The 21,470-nt window shown below is 43.5% G+C and overlaps 1 protein-coding gene across 3 annotated transcripts in view; it reads right to left on the reverse strand.

The window, feature by feature from the left end:
* The window catches only part of LMTK2 (lemur tyrosine kinase 2), a 73,169-nt gene that overhangs the window by 28,955 nt on the left and 22,744 nt on the right, over positions 1 to 21,470 (reverse strand). For all 3 annotated transcript variants that reach the window (XM_066273360.1, XM_066273357.1, XM_066273356.1), the window contains 5 exons: positions 16,663 to 16,787; positions 16,180 to 16,324; positions 15,168 to 15,241; positions 10,615 to 10,733; positions 8,770 to 8,857 (listed from right to left, as the gene is read on the reverse strand). In XM_066273360.1, coding sequence (XP_066129457.1) covers positions 8,770 to 8,857; positions 10,615 to 10,733; positions 15,168 to 15,241; positions 16,180 to 16,324; positions 16,663 to 16,787 — 551 coding nt within the window. The remainder of the gene's footprint in view (positions 1 to 8,769; positions 8,858 to 10,614; positions 10,734 to 15,167; positions 15,242 to 16,179; positions 16,325 to 16,662; positions 16,788 to 21,470) is intronic.

Genomic DNA, 21,470 nt, shown 5'->3' on the forward strand with positions numbered 1-21,470 from the left:
TATGTTCTAGAAAGATCCTTGAGAGCTCTCCATTTAAAAGAAAAATCAGCTAAAACCTTTAATTACAATAAAAATGTTCATATTAAATTAGTACTAAAAATGGATTCATTCTATCTAAAACAAAGGGGCATTTAGGCCTCTGGTTTGTTTTATGGTTTAGTGATGTTTAGTGAGAAGACAGGGATTTCTGCTTTGCTCTGCTATTTAAAAAAAATAAAACAAAACACTTAAGGACAGAAAAATAATCTGAAAAATAATTTCCATTATCTAAGTTTTAAAAATGTCTCAGGGCCCGACCTGTGGTGGTGCAGTGGATAAGCACTGACCTGGAACACTGGGGTCGCCGGTTCAACACCCTGAGCTTGCCTGGTCAAGGCACATACAAGAAGCAACCACTACAGTTAATGCTTCCTGCTCCTCCCCCTTTCTCTCTCTCCTGTCTCTAAATCAATAAAATAAAATAAGTAAAATAAAATGTCTCAGATCCTCCCCCAACACGCCTCCCCCCAAAAACATCAAAAAGAAAAAATTATGACACTAGATGGCAGCAAAATGCTATCCTAAGAACTCAGATAACAGAACAGCAACTTGAACAGATCACTTTGAATGAGTCATTCAATGAGTAATAGACTTTAAATGGGTTACTCACAAGTATCCTCTTAAATTCCAACATAAACTGCCATCAGAGTTTTATCCAGGTTTTTGCAGGATACTAAGAACAATGAATTCATTTCAATACAATATAAAAACAAAACAAATAGCTTTGTAACTGAAAATTTAGTTCTCTGTGTTTAACAGGATGATTTGGAGGGAAAAGTTACACTTTTTAAACAAAAATTTGAATGAAAGAATGAATAAATGGCCTAAATAGCCACCTCCGCAGCACCACTGAGATGAAACGCCCACAGCACAGCTGCAGCCCCCAGGACCCTGTCCCTGTCCCTCGACTTAAGGCTGTGTCTCCCCCCAGTTCTGCGCATCCTTCCTTCCCACCACCACCTAGGCACCCTGTCTCTACCCACCCTTCCTTCAGTGCCTTCACTGTTGTTCCGGATTCGTCACCCTCGTGCCTTCCTAAACTCAATCTTTTTTTTTCTTCTTTTTTACACAGAGAGAGAGTCAGAGAGAGGGATAGACAGGGACAGACAGACAGGAACAGAGAGAGATGAGAAGCATCAATCATCAGTTTTTCATTGCGGCTCCTTAGTTGTTCATTGATTGCTTTCTCATATGTGCCTTGACCGTGGGACTTCAGCAGACCAAGTAACCCCTTGCTCAAGCCAGCAACCTTGGGTCCCAGCTGGTGAGCTTTGCTCAAACCAGATGAGCCCGTGCTCAAGCTGGCAACCTCGAACCTGGGTCCTCGGCATCCCAGGTGGTGGCACAGTGGATAAACTCAATCTCTTGGTGAGCCTATTCCTGTCTTTCAAATGCTAACATGCCGCTCAGGTGAATCCAACAAAGAACCAAACCAGCCTCCTCTGCCCCTCCTCTCGGGCCACCATCCCATCATCCTCTCCTCCCAGACAACCTCCTCAACCGCCTGCCTGTGCTGGCTGGCCCACCTCCCGGCCTCCCTCTCCTGTGAATCTGTCGTCCCCCAGCTCACTGCCCCGGCTCTCCCCCACGGCACCACCCCTTGCCTGGGTCTTCCTCCTCTCACTAATCTATGTACGTGCTGGCACACCCTCCAGCTCAGTCCTCCGTCCTCCGTCCTCACCAATGTCACACTCATTCCTGGGTGATTCTACCCGCCCATGGCTTGGGGTAAAAAACAATCCCTCAAATACATTTCCTGGCCCTCCATCTCCTGAGCCCTAGACTCATCTGTCCAGTTGCTGACTTCACACCCTTTCCTGGAAAACCTAAGAAGCACTTCAAATCTCACACACTGAGAGACACCACCATTCTGTGCGTCTCAGACGTGCACCTCCTTCCCAGGGACTCGGACCAAAGCCAAGACGCCATTCATGAGTCTGCTCTGCCTCTAGACGCCAACGTTCAGCCATCGCCAAGCCCTGGTTCTATTTTCACACTGAATTCAGAATCACACTGCCTTTTCACGGACTCCACTTTAGTCACACGAGCCCCAGGCACCAGCCTCTCCCGTGCAAAGTACCACAACAGTCCTGTGCGGCCTTCCTGCCTCCTCCCTGAGCCCGGGTCCTCCTGGCATTTTATTTGTTTGCCTCTCTGTCCTGCCCAGTGGAAAAAAGGTACATGAGGCTGGGACTCAGTCCAGTTCTGCGTCTCTAGAACCTAGAACGGAATGAGTTTGGTAAATAGAGTTCTCCTTTATAGCCCACATTCCCCATCTGTAGATTTAACCAATCACAGATCAAAAAATGTTCAGGAAAAAAGTTATTGCTGACATGTACTATGTAGTTAGGCCCACGATGGTTGCACATGAACTGAGTATGTAGATTTTCTTCTCGTTATTATTCTCAAAACCACACAGTATAACAGCTATTCATACAACACTTACGTTGTGTTAGGTATTATAAGTAATCTAGAGACAACTTAAAGTATACAGAAGGATGTGCATATATGCAAATACTACACCATATTTATAAGGTCTTGAGCATCTGTTTATTTTGGTATCTGCGGGAGGTCCTGGAATATCAAGGGACAACTGTAATTATTTAATGAGTGGGAAAAAAAGGAAAAAAATTGGCCCTGGCCAGTTGGCTCAGCGGTAGAGCATCGGCCTGGCGTGCGGGGGACTCGGGTTCGATTCCCGGCCAGGGCACATAGGAGAAGCGCCCATTTGCTTCTCCACCCCTCCCCCTCTCCTTCCTCTCTGTCTCTCTCTTCCCCTCCCGCAGCCGAGGCTCCATTGGAGCAAAAGATGGTCCAGGCGCTGGGGAAGGCTCCTTGGCCTCTGCCCCAGGCGCTAGAATGGCTCTGGTCACGGCAGAGCGACGCCCTGGAGGGGCAGAACATCGCCCCCTGGTGGGCAGAGCATCGCCCCTGGTGGGCGTGCCGGGTGGATCCCTGTCGGGCGCATGCCGGAGTCTGTCTGACTGTCTCTTCTCGTTTCCAGCTTCAGAAAAGTACAAAAAAAAAAAAAAAGGAAAAAAATTATTACAGGTTCTAAAAGATGTCCTCCCAAATAAAGTTGGGAGAACCATTTTCCCCAAAGCAGTCCCATCTTATTTCAACTTAACAACTAATAATGAGTTTTGGAGAAAATCTGTAGTTTCACAGTTTTAGTGGGCTCTATATTTATTATTTCATTACTTTGCACATTAAAGCTAGTCAAAGACAGTTAACGTGGGAAGACTTTTACTTTAAGTACAATCTAACTGACTATGCTCAAGGTTTTCTGTAAGCAGGAAATGAAACATTTGACTTCAGGGACGGGGAGTGTGGATCGTTCTAAAGTTCACTCAGAGCACAGTCACTTGGATCTCAGAACACGTGTCTCCGAGACACACTATAGAGCAGAGCTGTCCAACAGAAACAACGCAAGCCACATTTATAGCTTTGCAATTTCTAGCAGCAGTATCAAAACCCTTGTGTGTTCACCCTGAGCACCAGCTCCCAGTGGGCACCCCAGTGCCCCCACAGTGATGACCTGTGATCTGAGGGAGGACACAGCATCTGCTACAGAGAGTAGGTGGGCAGTACCATGAGGTAAGCAGCCTCAGGAAACCCAGCGTGGAGTGAAGCAGGCATCAGGGAGGGCAGGAAGGGCCTGGCATCAAGCAATTGGGACAGCCTGCTAGCAAAGAGCCAGGGCCGTGGGCCCAGGGCAGGAGCCAGGCGGGGCAAGGGAGAAACACTAAGATGGAGACAACTTAATCTACATCCTCTACCACCTCAGCTGGCAGTGTGGTTTCCAAAGTGGTTTGTGGTTGCTTCTCACCCACCTGCTCCTTCCCAGCAGATGCCAACCTATCTCCTCATCCACACGCCACACGCCTCCCAGACTCCCCTGCCCGCCTCACACTGTGTCCCGACTCCTTTCCTGCGGAGGGAGTCCAGTCACTCACTCCCACACTCAGATCAAACGCACTTCCTCCGCAAAGCCTTCCCAACGGTTCTGGTTAGGATTTCTAGTTAGATTTCTACTAGACACGCTACTCAAACCTCAACTCAACAGTCAGTGAAGATCAAGAGATGAGTGAACTTAACTAAAAATGAAAAAGAATAGCTATTATTTCCTGGGCACTCACTATATGCCCAGCAATTTATGCTCATCATCTTATCAGTGGTCAGAGCAGTGTGTGGGGCAGGCAGTATTATGCCCACTTTAGAGATGTCTAAGGGAGGACTAAGAGATGAGGTGACTCTCGTAGGTGACAGACAAGGAAGCGGCAGACCGAGCACCCGCAGGCAGGCCGCCCGGCTCTGCAGGCAGAAGAGGCAGGGCTCAGGTGACTCCCCGTGCTCCCCGGGGCACTGCCCAGCGCTCTGTACTTAATAGGTGCTTGATATGTTTTTGTTTAATGAGGGATCCTTACCCAAAAACAACCTCCTTGCCTCCCTGCTCATGTGACAGCACTGTGTACCCCCTATGGCAACAGTTACACACAACACCCCGACGGGGGCTCCTCGCACGAACACCAACCACCGGCACTGCGTATCGCTGGCTGTGGGCCAGCTGCCAGACTCCCTCAGAAGTTTTCATTTTCTTTCATAAAAATTCTAAGATAAAGTGTTTTTGAAAACAGACTGGTAATTCCATCTTACAAGGAATTACTTAAGTAAGTGCAGAAATATTCTCCCCTTTCTACTTAAAAGATGTTATCGTGAACACGATCACTGCCCGGTGACGAGTGAAAAGGCCTGTGTTCATTCAATCGCTCCTGACCTACTGAGAACACGGAGATAGTGGCTCCTTTCACTGTGCTGCAGCTGCTCACTCCCGGCAGACCGGGCTCTTCCGCTCTGTCCTCTGGGCCCTCGCCAGCGGGTGGTTTTGTTTTGGGTGATGCCCCTCTGCCAGGCAGGTCCCCTCGGGCTCACTGGGCTGACCCTGTGCAACCACTCCTGACTTAATAGTAGTCTCTGCACGCTGAGCCGGACACTCAGACTTCAGTGCCAGTGCCCTATCGCGGCCCCAGTCCTGCTGCAGACCTCTGACGCTGACTAGGGCCAAGAGCCGATGAGCACAGCACTGCCCACGGAGACAAATGTGACCTCACTACTGGGCACGGCGATGGGATCCCTGGATTAAAGGCCTTCACTCTGACATGAGCCCCGCCATTCCAAGCACTGACAGACAGACTTCCCAAGGAAATCTGGGAATTTCTAGACTCCTCCTAATGTAGGTAATACCTGGTACAGCACCTTAAATAATAGGTAATTATCAATGTTTTAAAAACTGTAGCCATTTCTAAGTGTGCAGTTCAGGGGCATTAAGTACATTTACACTGTTGTGCACCCATCAGCACCGCCATTATCCAACAGAACTCTTCGTCTTGGCAAACTGAGACTCGGTCCCCATTAAATACCAACCCCCCCACTCCCCCAGCACCAGGCAAGCACCCTACAAATTTCTGTCTTTGAGTTTGACTACTTTAGATACCTCACATAGTGGAATCAAACAGTATTTGTCTTTTTGTGACTAGGCTTATTTCACTTAGCAAGGTAGAATAATATCCCATTGTATGGACAGACCCAATTTTGTTCATTATTATCCTTTGATTGACATCTGAGTTGGCGCTATCTCTTGGCTACTGTGAATAATGCTGCTATGAACATGGGCATGCAAAAATCTCTTTTAAGATCCTGCTTTCAATTCTATGTACCTAGAAGTAAAATTGCTAGATTATGTAGTAATTTTTTTTTAATTTTTTTTTTATTTATTCATTTTTTTAGAGAGGAGAGGAAGAGACAGAGAGAGAGAGAGAGAGGAGAGACAGAGAGAGAGAAGGGGGAAGGAGCTTGAAGCATCAACTCCCATATGTGCCTTGACCAGGCAAGCCCAGGGTTTCGAACCGGCGACCTCAGCATTTCCAGGTCGACACTCCATCCACTGCACCACCACAGGTCAGGCAAGATTATGTAGTAATTTTATTTAAATTTTTTGAGAAGCAATTACTGTTTTATAAATTTTATTGTAGATCAATGTACCACTGGATGGTGAACTTCCTTGAAAACAGTCATGGACTCTGCCAATGAAAGCTTCGGGTGGGGACAAGGGTGTTTCCAAATGTTCAGCTTTCAGGAGTAAACCCTCTCCCAATATTACTGAGGAGAGTCACATAAAATACGTGTTTCAACCATAAAAATCCCAGAAGAAAACTAAAATCTCAGATATTTCTTGTACCAAAATTTTTTCTGGTATATCTCTTCAGGTAAAGTCTTGCAGAGCAAAGGAAACTATCAACAAAATGAAAGAACCACCCAGTGAATGGGAGGACATATTCTCCAATGACACATCTGATAAAGGGTTAAAATCCAAAATTCATAAAGACCTCATACAACTCAACACCCAAAAACCCCCAAACAATCCAACTTAAAAAAATGGGCAAAGGACTCAAATATACTTCTCCAAAGACGACACACAGATGGCCAGCAGACATATGAAAAGATGTTCCACTTTGATAATAATCAGAGAGATGCAAATTACAACCATAATGAGATATTACTTCACACCTGTCAGAGAGGCTATCATCAATGAATCAGTGCTGGCGAGGATGGAGAAAAGGGAACCTCATGCACTGTTGCATGAGGAAATGCAGGGAATGCAGACTGGTGCAGTACTACGGAAAACAGTATGGAGCTTCCTCAAAACTTTTTAAGTGGGCCTGACCTGTGGTGGCGCAGTGGGCAGAGCCTGGAATGCTGAGGTCGCCGGTCTGAAACCCCAGGCCTGCCTGCTCAAGGCACAGACAAGAAGCTACTAGAAGTTGATGCTTCCTACCTCCCCCACACACACTTTCTATCTCTCTCCTCTAAAAAAATTTTGATGGAACTGCCTTATGACCCCATGATGCCACTTCAGAATATATCTGAAAAAAACCAAAATTAGAAAACCTAATTCGGAAGAATATACACACCCCTATGTTCACTGCAGCATTCTTCACAATAGCCATATCTGGAAGCAGCCCAAGTGCCCACCAACAGACGAGTGGAGAAAACCAGTGGTGTGTTGGATGGAGGGTATCATGCTAAGTGAAATAAGCCAGTCAGAGAATGACAAATGCCGTATGATTTCACTTATATGTGGAATAGAATAAACAAAACAGAAACAGACTCATAGACACAGAGAACAGACTGACCGCTGTCAGAGGGAAGGAGGGTGGGATGCTGGGTGAAACAGTCAAGGGGTCGGGCAAAAAAAACAAAACAAAACCAAACTTGGAGACACAGACAAGAATATGATGGTCACCCAAGAAAAGGTGGGTGGGGAGGTAGAAGAGAGCAAAGGGGGGAATAAATGGTGATGGAAGGAGACTTGATTTTGGGTGGTAAACAAATAACATAATATACAGTTGATCTATTACAGAACTGTGCCCTTGAAACCTACATAGTTTTATTAACCACTATCACAAAGTCAGCCCTGCAACTAAGAATAGCAGTCAAATGATATTTAGGAATTAAAACAAAAATTCACAATGTTTACTGCTGTCTTTCAATTTTACCAGCTGAAAAATATTCTGAATTAATAGGGGATTAATTTTAGCTATACTCCCACTTTTCTGAACATGATTAAGGAAGTTCAACATTCTGAAAACTAAGATGATACAAAAAAAATCAATCAAAACCTAAATTTAAAAAATGTTTATAGGAAATGTTCACATAAAAATTATTATTCAGGCCCTGGCCGGCTGGCTCAGTGGTAGAGCGTCGGCCTGGCGTGCAAGGGGTCCCGGGTTCGATTCCCGGCCAGGGCACACAGGAGAAGCACCCATCTGCTTCTCCACCCCTCCCCCTCTCCTTCCTCTCTGTCTCTCTCTTCCCCTCCCCCAGCGTGGCTCCATTGGAGCAAAGATGGCCTGGGCGCTGGGGATGGCTCCTTGGCCTCTGCCCCAGGCGCTAGAGTGGCTCTGGTCGCGACAGAGCGACTCCCCGGAGGGGCAGAGCATCGCCCCTTGGTGGGCAGAGCGTCGCCCCCTGGTGGGCGTGCCGGGTGGATCCCGGTAGGGCGCATGCAGGAGTCTGTCTGACTGTCTCTCCCTGTTTCCAGCTTCAGAAAAATTAAAAAAAAAAAAAAAAAAATTATTATTCATAAAAAAACTGCACAAAGAATAATCTTTCCAAATGTAAATCAGAACAAATTAATAAGCAATGCTATATCATGCTAAGAAACTAGGCTATTTAATTTTAGGTTAAGAAAATAAATCATCTAATTATTTAAAAACAAAATGTTATATACATTCACTATTTCCAAAACCTGAGACAGGTCACGGGTACCCAACAGGTTAGGAGACTCCGAGCCCCTCAGTGGGGAAGGTGTTTAAACGCCTAGTTGGAGTTAAGACCTCAGCTCTCAAGAAGGCAAAGCTAGGTCCAAGCTCGGCTCTGCCATATACTTGATATACATTTTCTTCATCTCCATGGGTTTTATTTCAATCATACCTAAACTGAGGTGAAATATGATTCAGTGTGGTAATGCATGCAAATAGCTAGGCAAAGGGATAGAATATATAAAAAAACACTAATACTATTATCAAAGGTAATAAATGGATACTTCCTAAAGTTCTTAAAATGGGGGACAGAAGTGAAAGCACTCCCTCATCCAACATTTATAGCTATCAAAAATACTTAGGTATAACCTTTTGAAGGTCTGCCCTTGCATTTCTACTAAACACTTACCAGGTCACAGAACTCAAACACCAGAAGATAGGGAATTGCTTCTACACACTGTCCAACACACTGAAGAATATTTGGATGCTGAAGAATACTGGGGGGGAAAAATAGTCACAGAGCCTGTTAGCAAAACTGTCTAAACAGTAATCCCAATTTTAACATTCATAATGATTTAAATATGATAAGCCGCCCTGGTCAGTTGGCTCAGCAGTAGAGAGTTGGGCCAGCATGTGGAAGTACTGGGTTTGATTCCTGGTCAGGGCACATAGGAGAAGCAACCATCTGCTTCTCAACCCTCTCTCCTTTCTCTCTCTCTTTTCCTCTCTCTGTCTCTCCTCCCCTCCCACAGCCATGGCTCAAATGGTTCAAGCAATCTGGCCCTGGGCATTGAGGATGACTCCATGGCCTTGCCTCAGGTGCTGAAATAGCACAGTTGCTGAGCAACAGAGCAGTGGCCCCAGATGGGCAGAACATTGCCCTGTAGGGGGCTTGCCAGGTGGATTCCAGTCAGGGTGCATGTGGAAGTCTGTCTCTCTAACTCCCCACCTCTCATTTAATATAAATAAATAAATAAGCCAAAAATAGTACATTAACTTAACAGGTTTATTGTTATCTTATGACTAAGTAATTCAAAGCCAATCAGGTGAATGTTTTCAAAAATCAAAACAGAACTCCTATCAGAAGAACCTCTAATTTTAGTAATTTAAACTTATAAATTATCACTTTGAAGCATTTTTAAAAAGGCAAGCTATATATACAACTTAATATGCATTTCAATCCATATATTAAATAACCCAGCTATTCCTCAGCCTATCCAGCTTATATACTATTTCTGTAAAATTTCCACAGCATATACAAACTTTTTGAAAAATATTTGGTTCAAAAGAGAGTTAAAAAGAAAAATGTCAAAATAATTGTTTTAAAAGCTGTTTATTTTGAAACAATTATGAACAAAATGTGTCTGTAGCTTTTCTTTTTTAAGTGAGAAGAGGGGAGATACAGAGACTCCCGCATGCAACCCGACTGGAAACCATCTGGCAACCCCCTATCTGGAGCCGATGCTCTGTCCATCTAGGGCCATTGCTTGCAAAGGAGCCATTTTTAGTGCCTAAAGTGGAGGCTCCACGAAGCCATACTCAGCACCTGGAACAGATGCGCTCAAATCAATCAAGCCCTGGCAGCAGGAGGGGAAGAGGGGGTGGGGCAGAGAAGCAGATGATTACTTCTCCTTTGTGCCCTGACCGGGAATTGAACCCAAAACATCCACACACCAGGCCGACACCCTACCACTGAGCCCACCGCCAAGGCCAAAAAGCATCTGTATCTTGCTGATATACCTCAATCTTTCATTCTCCCTTAGGGTCACAAAATCAATTTGTTGCCAAGAACCTTGACAATCTTGTTCTATTTCTTAACTTTTGGGATTAGAATGCCATCATTTTCCTGCCCAGAAACTCTTGTGTTCTATAGCTCCCTTTGATTTTTTTTAAAATTTAAGTATAATTGGCATACAATATTATATTAGTTTCAGGTGTACAATACAGCGATTCAACATTTATATACTTACGATGTAATTCTGATTATTAATTTTTTTAATTTTTCCACTGAGAGAGAGAGAGAGAGAAGTACTGTATTAACTTGTTCTACTTGGTTGTTCTATTTAGTTGTATACTCACTGACCGCTTCTCATACATGACCTGACCGGGGATTGATCCACGACCTCAGTGCATTGGGACAACACTTTAGTCACTGAACCATCCCATCAGGTCAGTGACAAAAGTATTTTGAAACAGATGATTTTTCAAAAGACTATGAACTACATTCACAGAACATCTATTAACGGTTACTCACTAGTAAGGTTCTCCATTTTTCAAAAAAGTATCTTGTTCCTTCGGGCTTGCACTCGCTTTCAACTCCTTCACAATCACTCTTGCTACACTAGTGCCCGTGTAAATCTCTCCCAGCAGGACCTAAAACCAAAGAGCAGTTTCTCATTTCACTTCCGTTAAAATGGTCAAGAAGTGTGTCTCATTTATTAGGAAATGGAATACAGGAAAATAACAAGCAAATGGCCTTCTATTATTTTAAATACTACCTTACAAAAAGCTTGGAAAAGTACTTCAGTTTTAAACCATCCATCAAGTATTTACAACATTCATATATTTATGTGTATTTCTTTTCTATTTACTTAAAAATTTATTACTTTCATGGAAATTATCAGTGGTATTACAAAAGAGTAAATTATAAGGTCAGTTCAAACATAACTTAGATGTTTCTCGAAAACACTTCAACTGAGTTTTGTTATTTTTGTCTTCTTCACATATGAGAAGGTAAACTGAAAATAGCCAATGTAGTACAAACAATCATTGCATTATAATGCTAAAAATGCATGGCATTCCAATTATACCAGGCTTTTATCTTGTACTAAAGCCTTAGTCAAAACTCAGGGGGGGAAATATCACACTGAAATTAACAGAACACAAAACAAGAATAAAATAAAAACGAGTTACACGTGAATATTAAATATGATATAGAACGATGTGAAGGCATTCCAAAATACAATTTCTAAACTTAAAATAATAAGTGAAAGTTTTTATTTAATTCAAGAATGATCAAAATTAAAGGATTCCTTCTAAAATAGTTTATCTTTTTATAAAATAGATTCATTTTAATGCCCTGGAAATAGAGAGTAAAATCTTGAACAGAATGAACAGAGTAAGAACTTCTGATAATTAACTAAGTCATATTTTTTATTTCAAAGAGCCAAAATTATGCTAATATAGTAAGCCTAACATTCAAAAGATGACAATTTTAAAAAGGAGGAAGAATAATAGAACACTATTGCAATAATCTGGCTCACCGTTTCTCTTTCAACCACCACTGTTACCATTCTTGGTATTCAATAGACTCAGGGACACGTCCTTCAACACTGTGACCTCTCTGTTCTTTGACCACACTTCCAATACAGGGGGTCCTCAGGTTCGACAGTCTCAACATACACTTCAAATTTACAACGCTCACTCCCATAAAAACTTAGTACAGGTAGAATCATCTCCAGCGTCTCCTGTGTGCTCCTTAGGCAATCCTGATTCCCCTGGCCCAGTGTCTCCAGCACCTTCTGCAGGTTCTCCTGCCTCTCCAGCTTCCCCTCCCAACAGGTCACTCTCTCCCACCTTGCAATGCCCCTTCCAGTGTGCAAGCCAACCACAGGAATAAAGAAATTTTTTTTACCCTCGTTTTTGGTCATTTTTTCTGTTACTACAGTACAGTGTACAGTGCAGTATATTTATGTCCTTTTCCTTTCTCTGTGATTTAGTTGTGTTTGTATGTTCTAGATCAGAGGTGGTCAACCTGGTCCCTACCGCCCACTAGTGGGCGTTCCAGCTTTCACGGTGGGCGGTAGCAAAGCAACCAAAGTATAAATAAAAAGATAGATTTAACTATAGTAAGTTGTTTTATAAAGTTATTCTGCCAAACTTAGCGAAAATCCGACATAAAGTACTTGATAAATAATTATTATTATATGTTTTAACTTGCTGTAACTCTGCTTTATAAATTTTATAAAGTTACTTCCCTACTTTATAAATCACCATTACTGTGGAACAGGTGGGCGATTAGAAAATGTTACTACTAACAGAGATACAAAAGTGGGCAGTAGGTATAAAAAGGTTGACTACCCCTGTTCTAGATTATGATTTTACAACTGTGTTACAATGGGTAAATGACTTAAGCTAGGGTTTGTTTCGACTTACACCAAAATTTGGGTTACATCACTGTCATAGGAACGGAGCTGTGTGGTAACCCGATGACACCTTGTAATCTTTTTCTATGACCCCCCATCTCAGCTAACACTCTCATAGGTCTAGACCTTGCTAATAATTATATTATGGCCCAAATCTTGAATTTTAACTTCTCTGCCAATCCTTTGATTTCTAGCTCATTGACCTCCAACAGTAATCCAACCACTGTCCAGCTTGTCCTCCGAATCTCTGTTCATGACACCACTCCTCTGCCGTCTTGGTTTTCCCAAAGAGCTCCTGTTCCATGTCTCTGTTCTTTTAGAGTGAACCTGCTCAACAGAGTCGTCCAAACATGCCATTTCCACTTTCTCCTGTGAGCCCCCCCCAAGTGAGACTACGCCCCCTAAATGCTTCTTCTTGAGAATACCACGGATCTCACATTGCTTGGACCCTAATTCTCCCGGTATTCACCACACTCGGTCTGTCAGCCCCACGGACTAGACATCATCCCCTTGGACTCCTGCTTCACCGACTGCATCTCTTCCTCTCATTGGCTGGCTCTTCTCAGCCTTCCTCCCTGGTCCCTCTCTGCGCTTCAGAGCCTCAGGGCTCAGTCCTAGGCTCACATCCTCCATGATCTCATTTAGTCTTATACCTTTATTTATTTATTTTTTAAAAGATTTTATTTATTCATTTTAGAGAAGGGGGAGGGGGGAGACAGAAGGGGGAGGAGCAGGAAGCATCAACTCCCATATGTGCCTTGACTGGGCAAGCCCAGGGTTTCGAACCGGCGACCTCAGCATTCCAGGTCGACGCTTTATCCACAGGTCAGGCCTACTCTCATACCTTTAAATACTATCTATATACTGAGCTCTCCACACTGCAGTCTCCAGTGTGGAACCTCTCTCTTGAACCCCAGATCTGCATTTCTGACTGCCTACTTGATATCTCCCTCTGGATGCCGAAGAGTATCTCACACCCAGCACATCCAAAGGCGAGCTCCTGACTCCTGGCTCCACACCTGCTTCTCCTCAGCCTCTGCCACTTCAGACTGACCACAACGACATCCTTCACAACAACAGCCATGAGTAATCATCCCTGACTCCCCTGTCTCTGGACTCCATATCAGATCCGTCCTAGTGCTGTGTACGCTCACTTGACAGCCCAGCTTGGGCCGCACCTCTTCTCATCACAGCATGCTGGCCACCCTCAGCCCGGCTCCTACTACTGGCTGATTACTGTCTGGCCACCCCCACACTACAACACTCAGCTTTGTCAGGACACGGGTTCTATTTCGTTTGCCGCCACAGTCCCAGCACGACACAGGCCAGGCCTTTCCCCAGCTTCCTCCACATCAAACCCAAGCACGGTACGTGTGATATGTAAAAGGTTTTGCTAAATGGCTTAGACTCGCAGGGGTCCCCAAACTATGGCCCGCAGGCCGCATGTGGCCCCCTGAGGCCATTTATCTGGCCCCCGCCGCACTTCCGGAAGGGGCACCTCTTTCATTGGTGGTCAGTGAGAGGAGTATAGCTCCCATTGAAATACTATACTGGTCAGTTTGTTGATTTAAATTTACTTGTTCTTTATTTTAAATATTGTATTTGTTCTCGTTTCGTTTTTTTACTTTAAAATAAGATATGTGCAGTGTGCATAGGGATTTGTTCATAGTTTTTTATAGTCTAGCCCTCCAACGGTCTGAGGGACAGTGAACTGGCCCCCCGGGTAAAAAGTTTGGGGACCCCTGACTTAGAGGATTCGGTAACTAATAAAGTTTTTTTTTTTATTTTATTTATTCATTTTAGAGAGGAGAGAGAGAGGGAGAGAGAGAGAGACAGAGAGAGGAGAGAGAGACAGGGGGGAGGAGCTGGAAGCATCAACTCCCATGTGTGCCTTGACCAGGCAAGCCCAGGGTTTCAAACTGGCGACCTCAGCATTTCCAGGTCGACGCTTTATCCACTGCGCCACCACAGGTCAGGCTATAACTAATAAAGTTTGTATGACATGAAAGCGGCAGGCCTGACAGACACTCTGCATGGAAAGACAAGAAGCACGAGATGTTTCAGTACAGAGCACACACATCTTCCCGTCCTGACCATCCTGCTTTTATGATGCAATCATTGTTCAATTGGGAACCAGCTACAGAGAATGACTGCTACATCGTGGAAACAGTTGTTATAATAAAATTATTCCTTCTGAACACTCTGGTAAAAAAGCAACAAAATGCTGTTACTACAGGTCACCATGAGAAACAGAAAACAGTTGTTTGAGATGGTCCCCATTATAATAATACTTTCCATTTGCACTTACAAAATGGTTTAAATGTCATAAGGAGAAAAGGAAAAAAAAAACCCACAAATAGTTTAACTTGTGGAGGATAAAAAGCTTCTAAAATGCCTGTGTCTTTACCCTTCTTACTGTTCTTATGCCAACAATTAGGAAAATCTCTGACATGTAAGTAAACAACCTTCTTGGAAGAACTTACCGACCAGGAATGTTGAAGCCCACATGCCCATGAGGGTTCAGGGGGCAATGGAGAAAGTCAATCGGGACTAGAATGTCTAGAGAGAACATGGAATGTCACACAGCACAATTCTTAATCAGCTTTAAATTCTAAGCAGCACAAGTAAGAGGGAAAAAAAATAAAAGTGAACAACACTTTACCTTTCCAAACCAGCCATTTCCAATTTCCTGTATATAGTTTAGGCTGTGGCGGGCAACTTGAGACTTCAAACCTTCTGTAGGAGAAAAGAAAAGAACATTACAAACTAAATGTAAGTATTCAACTGAAATAAATTAAATATTAAGTATTTAATTTAATACAGCCTGTAAAGTACAACACCAACATAAAGTTAATGCTTGTGCTAATAAAGGGAGAAATGAATACATAAAACATCTCTTTCAAACTAACAATGCCAAAATGGCTGCAAGTTTTAAAGCTGACCATATTTTTTAATGAGGATCCCGCCCTGGTTCTTGAACGCCTTGCACTGTTCTATTATTTCTTTTTTTCTCGAGGGGAAGAGCGTGAACGCAACCCCCCACGACCACATTCTGCAGTCGAGTTTCCCACACTCAGGGCGATCGCAGGGCCGGCATACCCAGAGCACGACGACACGCCTCGCCCGGGAAGACCACCCTCGTGATCACGGGATCTCCCGGCCACCTCAGCACTGCACTGTTTCTTTCGGACCCAGCCACTCTACTGCAACCTCTAGTCACCACCCCGCCAGCCTTCGCTGAGTCCTGTCTCACGGTGGAGTAGGAAACCCCAGGGACTGTCCCTCCCTGTCTTGGGATAAAAAGTTCACCTGATTAACAAATCCAAACACACCCCTCCTCCCAAACACAGGCCATCCCAGGAGATGGCAGTGTCCACCCAGCAGAGGCCAGCAGACAAGCCTGCCTACTAAAACAAAGGCAGGGGCCCTGTCTGAGCATTCCATCTGAATGAACTGAGGAGGCCAGTTCCCTCTTGTAACGAATCCAGCTTCCAAAAGCAAAGGGCTCAGCTTTTGCAGAAAAGCAAGGGGCCTGACCGTTCAGCCTCAGCAGGGGCAGAAGAGAAACGAGCCCACAGAGGAGACAGTCTGATTGCTTTATGATTAGCAGCAAGGTTCCCAGCCTCACTTCTCAGAAATGACTCAGGAAAACATGACAGGTAGACAGGTCTTACCTACGGAAGGCTGGAACTGGGATGGGGCTGGCAGCGAGACATTCGGTACTGACAGTGTGAACACTTCCGCTGGGGACTGAACAGAGGGCGTATCTTCTGCTGGTGGTGTGAAATCTATCTCATCATCAAAGTTATCTTCAAATTCCTAAAATCAAAAAAAGCAGTATTGTATCTAATATAGATCAGTTTGAGAGCAATCCTAAAACACATTGGCTAAAAACATATGAACATTTATTTACTCATTTGGAACATGTGGCCATAATTTCTTTCTCAATTCATACTTATTTCAAGTAAAAAGCATATATAATTGTGTTCTCCAACTCCAAATAGTAGCATAAATAAGATTTAAAAATAAGTCATACATATTTATGTAACTTTTTAAACTGATAGCTTGAAGTTAAATGTAAAATTTTCAATAGTGAATAGGGAACTTAAAATGGAAATACTCTTCTAGGTTCAAAATTTTACTTTTAAGGTGCTCACCTTAAAGTCTATTTCTGGATCTTTACAGCAGGATACACAATTTGCAATTAACGTGATTAATACAATGAAACTGCACACAGACAGAATCACAAAAGAGGAGGAAACGTCTGCAGCAGGTGACTCTCCTAGAAAGAGAAATTAGTACTATTAACATCATAAACATCCCAAAGTCAGCTTTCATAAATGAATCAATATATTTCCACCAAGTGTAAATGGAACCAAGGCTTAATAAAATAATGCTTAAATGCTCAAGACAAAGCTGATAACCAATCCAGGATAAGAAGTTAAGAGTTTTTAAAAATCTTGTTTTGAAACCATCTTAGATGGCAGGAGAGTTCCAGAGCCGATCCAGAGTGCCCATAACCCCTGCTTCCAGGACCATTAGCAAGGCTTTCCATGGCACAGTTATCCAAGCTGAGACAGTAACGCTGGTCACCACCACTAACTCAACCTCAGACTGCCTTCGGATTTTACCAGTTTTCCCATTAATATCCTTTTGCTTTTCCAGATTCAACCCAGGCTACCAACGCTACATTTCATCATCATGTCCCCTTCATCTTCTCCAATCAGTCTTTGTGTTTCATAACTCTGACACTTTGGGAGAGTTCTGGTCAGTTATTTTGTAGAATATTCCATAATTTGGGTCGTCTCATGATTGGACTGAATTAGGGATATGTCAGAAGAATCTAGAATAGCACAGGGTGAACCGCCCTTCTCGTCACATCACACCAAGGGCACATGATGTTGGCATGTCTTGTTCCTGGGCACGTGAACCTTGATCACTTGGCCCAGGTGGTTTCTGCTGGGTTTCACCACTGTCAAGTTACCACTTTTTCCTTAAAAGTGGGTCCCAAAGTCCAGTGCACACTCACAGGGAAGGGAAGTAAGCTTCCTGGAAGGAGAACATCACAGAATTTGTAGATACATGTTAAAACTATCACATTTAATTGTCATTTGGGGGGAGACACATTGAGACTGTACAAATACCCGGTGTCTGCACACCAGTTTTCTCATTTGTCACTGCATCTTGCCTGCAGCCATTAATACTATGATGTTCTAGCCTGACCTGTGGTGGCGCAGTGGATAATGCGTCGACCTAGAAATGCTGAGGTCGCCGGTTCGAAACCCTGGGTTTGCCTGGTCAAGGCACATATGGGAGTTGATGCTTCCAGCTCCTCCCCCCTTCTCTCTCTCTGTCTCTCTCTCTCTCTCTCCCTCCCTCTCTCTCTCCTCTCTAAAAATGAATAAAGAAAAAAAAAGAAAAAAAAAAAAGATTTAAAAAAAATACTATGATGTTCTAATGGATTTTCTATTTCCCTCATTCCTTCCACATTTATTAATTGCAATTCTTCTGACAGAAAGATCTGCTCCTTCTCCCTCACTTACATAGTTATGGACTCACAGATATCTAGTTTACAGTCTTGGGGTTATAATTCAGTATTATCATCATTTTGTCACTCAAATTGTTCCAGCTTTGGCCCTGGGAGCTCTTTCCGGTTGACTACTGGGCCTCCTGGACACTCCACATCCCTTTCTTTATGCCCCACGCTTCTTCACTGGCTGGCATTAGTTAGCTCCAGGCTCTTCTTGTACTCTCCTTACTCCAGCGTTAGAAGCAGCCACTTCTCCGAGGAGCCTTGGTCGTAATCAGGAGCTTTCCTACTAGATCAGGGTCTGCAAACCCTACCTGCGGCCTCTTCCTGCACGGCAGTGTCATGGGGCCGGGGGCACCCAAGAATGATTTTTATATCTTTAAAGGACTGTTAACGATTCCCGGCCAGGGCACACAGGAGAAGCGCCCATTTGCTTCTCCACCCCTCCGCCGCGCCTTCCTCTCTGTCTCTCTCTTCCCCTCCCGCAGCCAAGGCTCCATTGGAGCAAAGATGGCCCGGGCGCTGGGCATGGCTCTGTGGCCTCTGCCTCAGGCGCTAGAGTGGCTCTGGTCGCAATATGGCGACGCCCAGGATGGGCAGAGCATCGCCCCCTGGTGGGCAGAGCACCACCCCTGGTGGGCGTGCCGGGTGGATCCCGGTCGGGCGCATGCGGGAGTCTGTCTGACTGTCTCTCCCTGTTTCCAGCTTCAGAAAAATGAAAAAAAGAAAAAAAGAAAGAAAGAAAAGGACTGTTAAAACAACAACAACAATATGCAACACATTGCTTTGGGCCACAAAGCCTAACATATTCCACTATCTAACCTTTTTTAGAAAAGGTATATAGTTCCGAGCTAGAGCATTTTACATTTCACTTTCAAAAGGGAGTTATCTGGAAAACATCTTACCCAACTAGGGCTATTTTAAGCATTTTGTTTGTTAGGGCAAACTATCTACTTGTGTTTTACTAAGAAATAAACATTTCCCAAGCTTTATTGAGCTATAACTGACATATAACATGATGTCAGTTTAAGGCGTATGATGTAACGTTTTGATACACATACACATTATGAAGTGATCCCCACGGTTAAGGTCAGAAACGCTTTTCCTTAAAATCCTCATCTACATCTAATTATGTGTTCAAATGCACCAAGGGGGTGGCATGAAGACAAGTTAATGAACGATGCCACCGCTTTTCTCCAAACTGTAGTACTGAAGAAAAAAACTGATCCAAACTCCTACGTGAGCAAAACACATTCTTGAATATGAAATGACTTCAGTCGAGAGCAGAGAGGTCTAAAATCAAGTGTAAACAGAACTAAGTTCCTTTTCAATAACAAAAGGTCTATTTGTGAATGCAATGTTGAAACAGGCATTGTTACAAGTAGGGCTCAGACTCGGAGCTAACAAATAATATAGGTTAACAAAGGGTTATTAAGAATCTGCAAGTTCTAAACCAACACTATCTAAAACAGAAAAATCCATACCCTGAACACAAAGTGATGTGGTGATTCATCTCAAAAGCCAATCTGGAGGGACGTCAACTTTCAGAGAGAAAGAATTCCTTAACTCTAGACCGGGGGTCGGGAACCTTTTTGGCTGAGAGAGCCATGAATGCCACATATTTTAAAATGTAATTCCGTGAGAGCCATACAATGACCCGTGTACGTAACACATTATCCAATAAAATTTGGTGGTGTCCCAGAGGACAGCTGTAATTGGCTTCAGCCACCCGCAACCATGAACATGAGTGGTAGGAAATAAATGCATTGTAATACATGAGAATGTTTTATATTTAACGTTATTTTTTTTTAATTAAAGATTTGTCTGTGAGCCAGATACAGCCATCAAAAGAGCCACATCTGGCTCACAAGCCGTAGGTTCCCAATCCCTGATCTAGACGCTGGGTACATTTCTAAACTAAACTACATGAGGCCCGAGAGCCAACTTTCTAACAGTGAAGAGGACCCAGAAAGATCACTTCATTCTCTCTCTTCTCCCGGTTCTCCCAGCTATTCTGGCCTGTGAGTTCACACTGGTATTTATTCTCATAACTTTGTTTTCCTGCCAGCTCATACAACAAAAGTTAAATAGGACTCCTGAGGCTTATTATAGTGAAGCACTTTCATATACACTGTATTTTACTTATTTTTAAAATGTAGTTTGTCCACCGCATTTTAACATCCCTGAATTAGGTGCATCTTACACTGGAAAGTTAATTGTCATTGGCAGAGTTTCTTCTTGTTTACTGACACAGAAATATAGGTGTGTCATAACCGATCATATCTGAGCTTTGATAAAACACAACAGTATGATTTCATTTGATCGCCACAACATCTGTGAGGGAATGTGGCCAGCTCCGCATCACAGAGAAGGGCAGATAAGTGGAAAAGTGGCCCCAGACTCCAGGTTCAGGGGCATTGAGTGTAAACTCCCCCACTTCCCAGGACACCAAATTGTTCTGCCTCAATGAGGTTAACTTTTAACACTTAAAAACAGCCTAACTAACCTAAGTACTTTGAACCAACCAAAGTCCATCACCGTTAATTAAGACAATTCACACTTCTGGGGCTCTCCTCCAAACTCCACATAGCAAATATTAAATTACTTTTCCCTCCCTTCCATAAATTTTTTTATCATCATACACTATTTATTGTCAAGTTTGATCAGAACTGCCTGAAGGCATCTCAATTAACTGATTCATAAGACTGTCTCTTGTGAGTCACTAGGCATGAAAAATACCCGTGTTAAAAATAATGGGTTATGCCAAGTTCTGCCCTACCTTTTACTTCAGGGGTCGGGAACCTATGGCTTGTGAGCCAGATGTGGCTCTTTTGATGGCTGCATCTGGCTCTCAGACAAATCTTTAATAAAAAATAATAATAACATTAAAAATATAAAACATTCTCATGTATTACAATCCATTCATTTCCTACCGCTCATGTTCATGGTTGCGGGTGGCTGGAGCCAATACAGCTGTCCTCTGGGACAACACCAAATTTTTATTGGATAATGCATAACGTACACAGGTCATTGTATGGCTCTACAGAATTACATTTTAAAATATGTGGCATTCATGGCTCTCTCAGCCAAAAAGGTTCCCAACCCGTTTTACTTATTTGCTCTACATACATGCTTATCTCTGTTAAGATACCACAATGGCATCTGCTGCTCTATATTCAGATTTCCTCAATGTATACAAGGGTCTACTCTACCTTAGTGTCCACCAGTCCCACTGAAAGGATTTTACAAATGACTGCCTGAAAAGGAACTTACTAGGTAGCATTAAGTAGAAATTTTTACAGTTTTACCACTTTCAAAAACTATTTACTACATTTTTCTCTTGATTAGTGTAAAGCGCTGTACTTAAAAAAAAAAAGTCTATATACCACGTTGGCCAGTTGCATCAGTGGTAGAGTGTTGGCCCAGCATGCAGAT

This window comes from Saccopteryx bilineata, chromosome 4 (assembly GCF_036850765.1).
Source record: "Saccopteryx bilineata isolate mSacBil1 chromosome 4, mSacBil1_pri_phased_curated, whole genome shotgun sequence".
NCBI lineage: Eukaryota > Metazoa > Chordata > Mammalia > Chiroptera > Emballonuridae > Saccopteryx > Saccopteryx bilineata.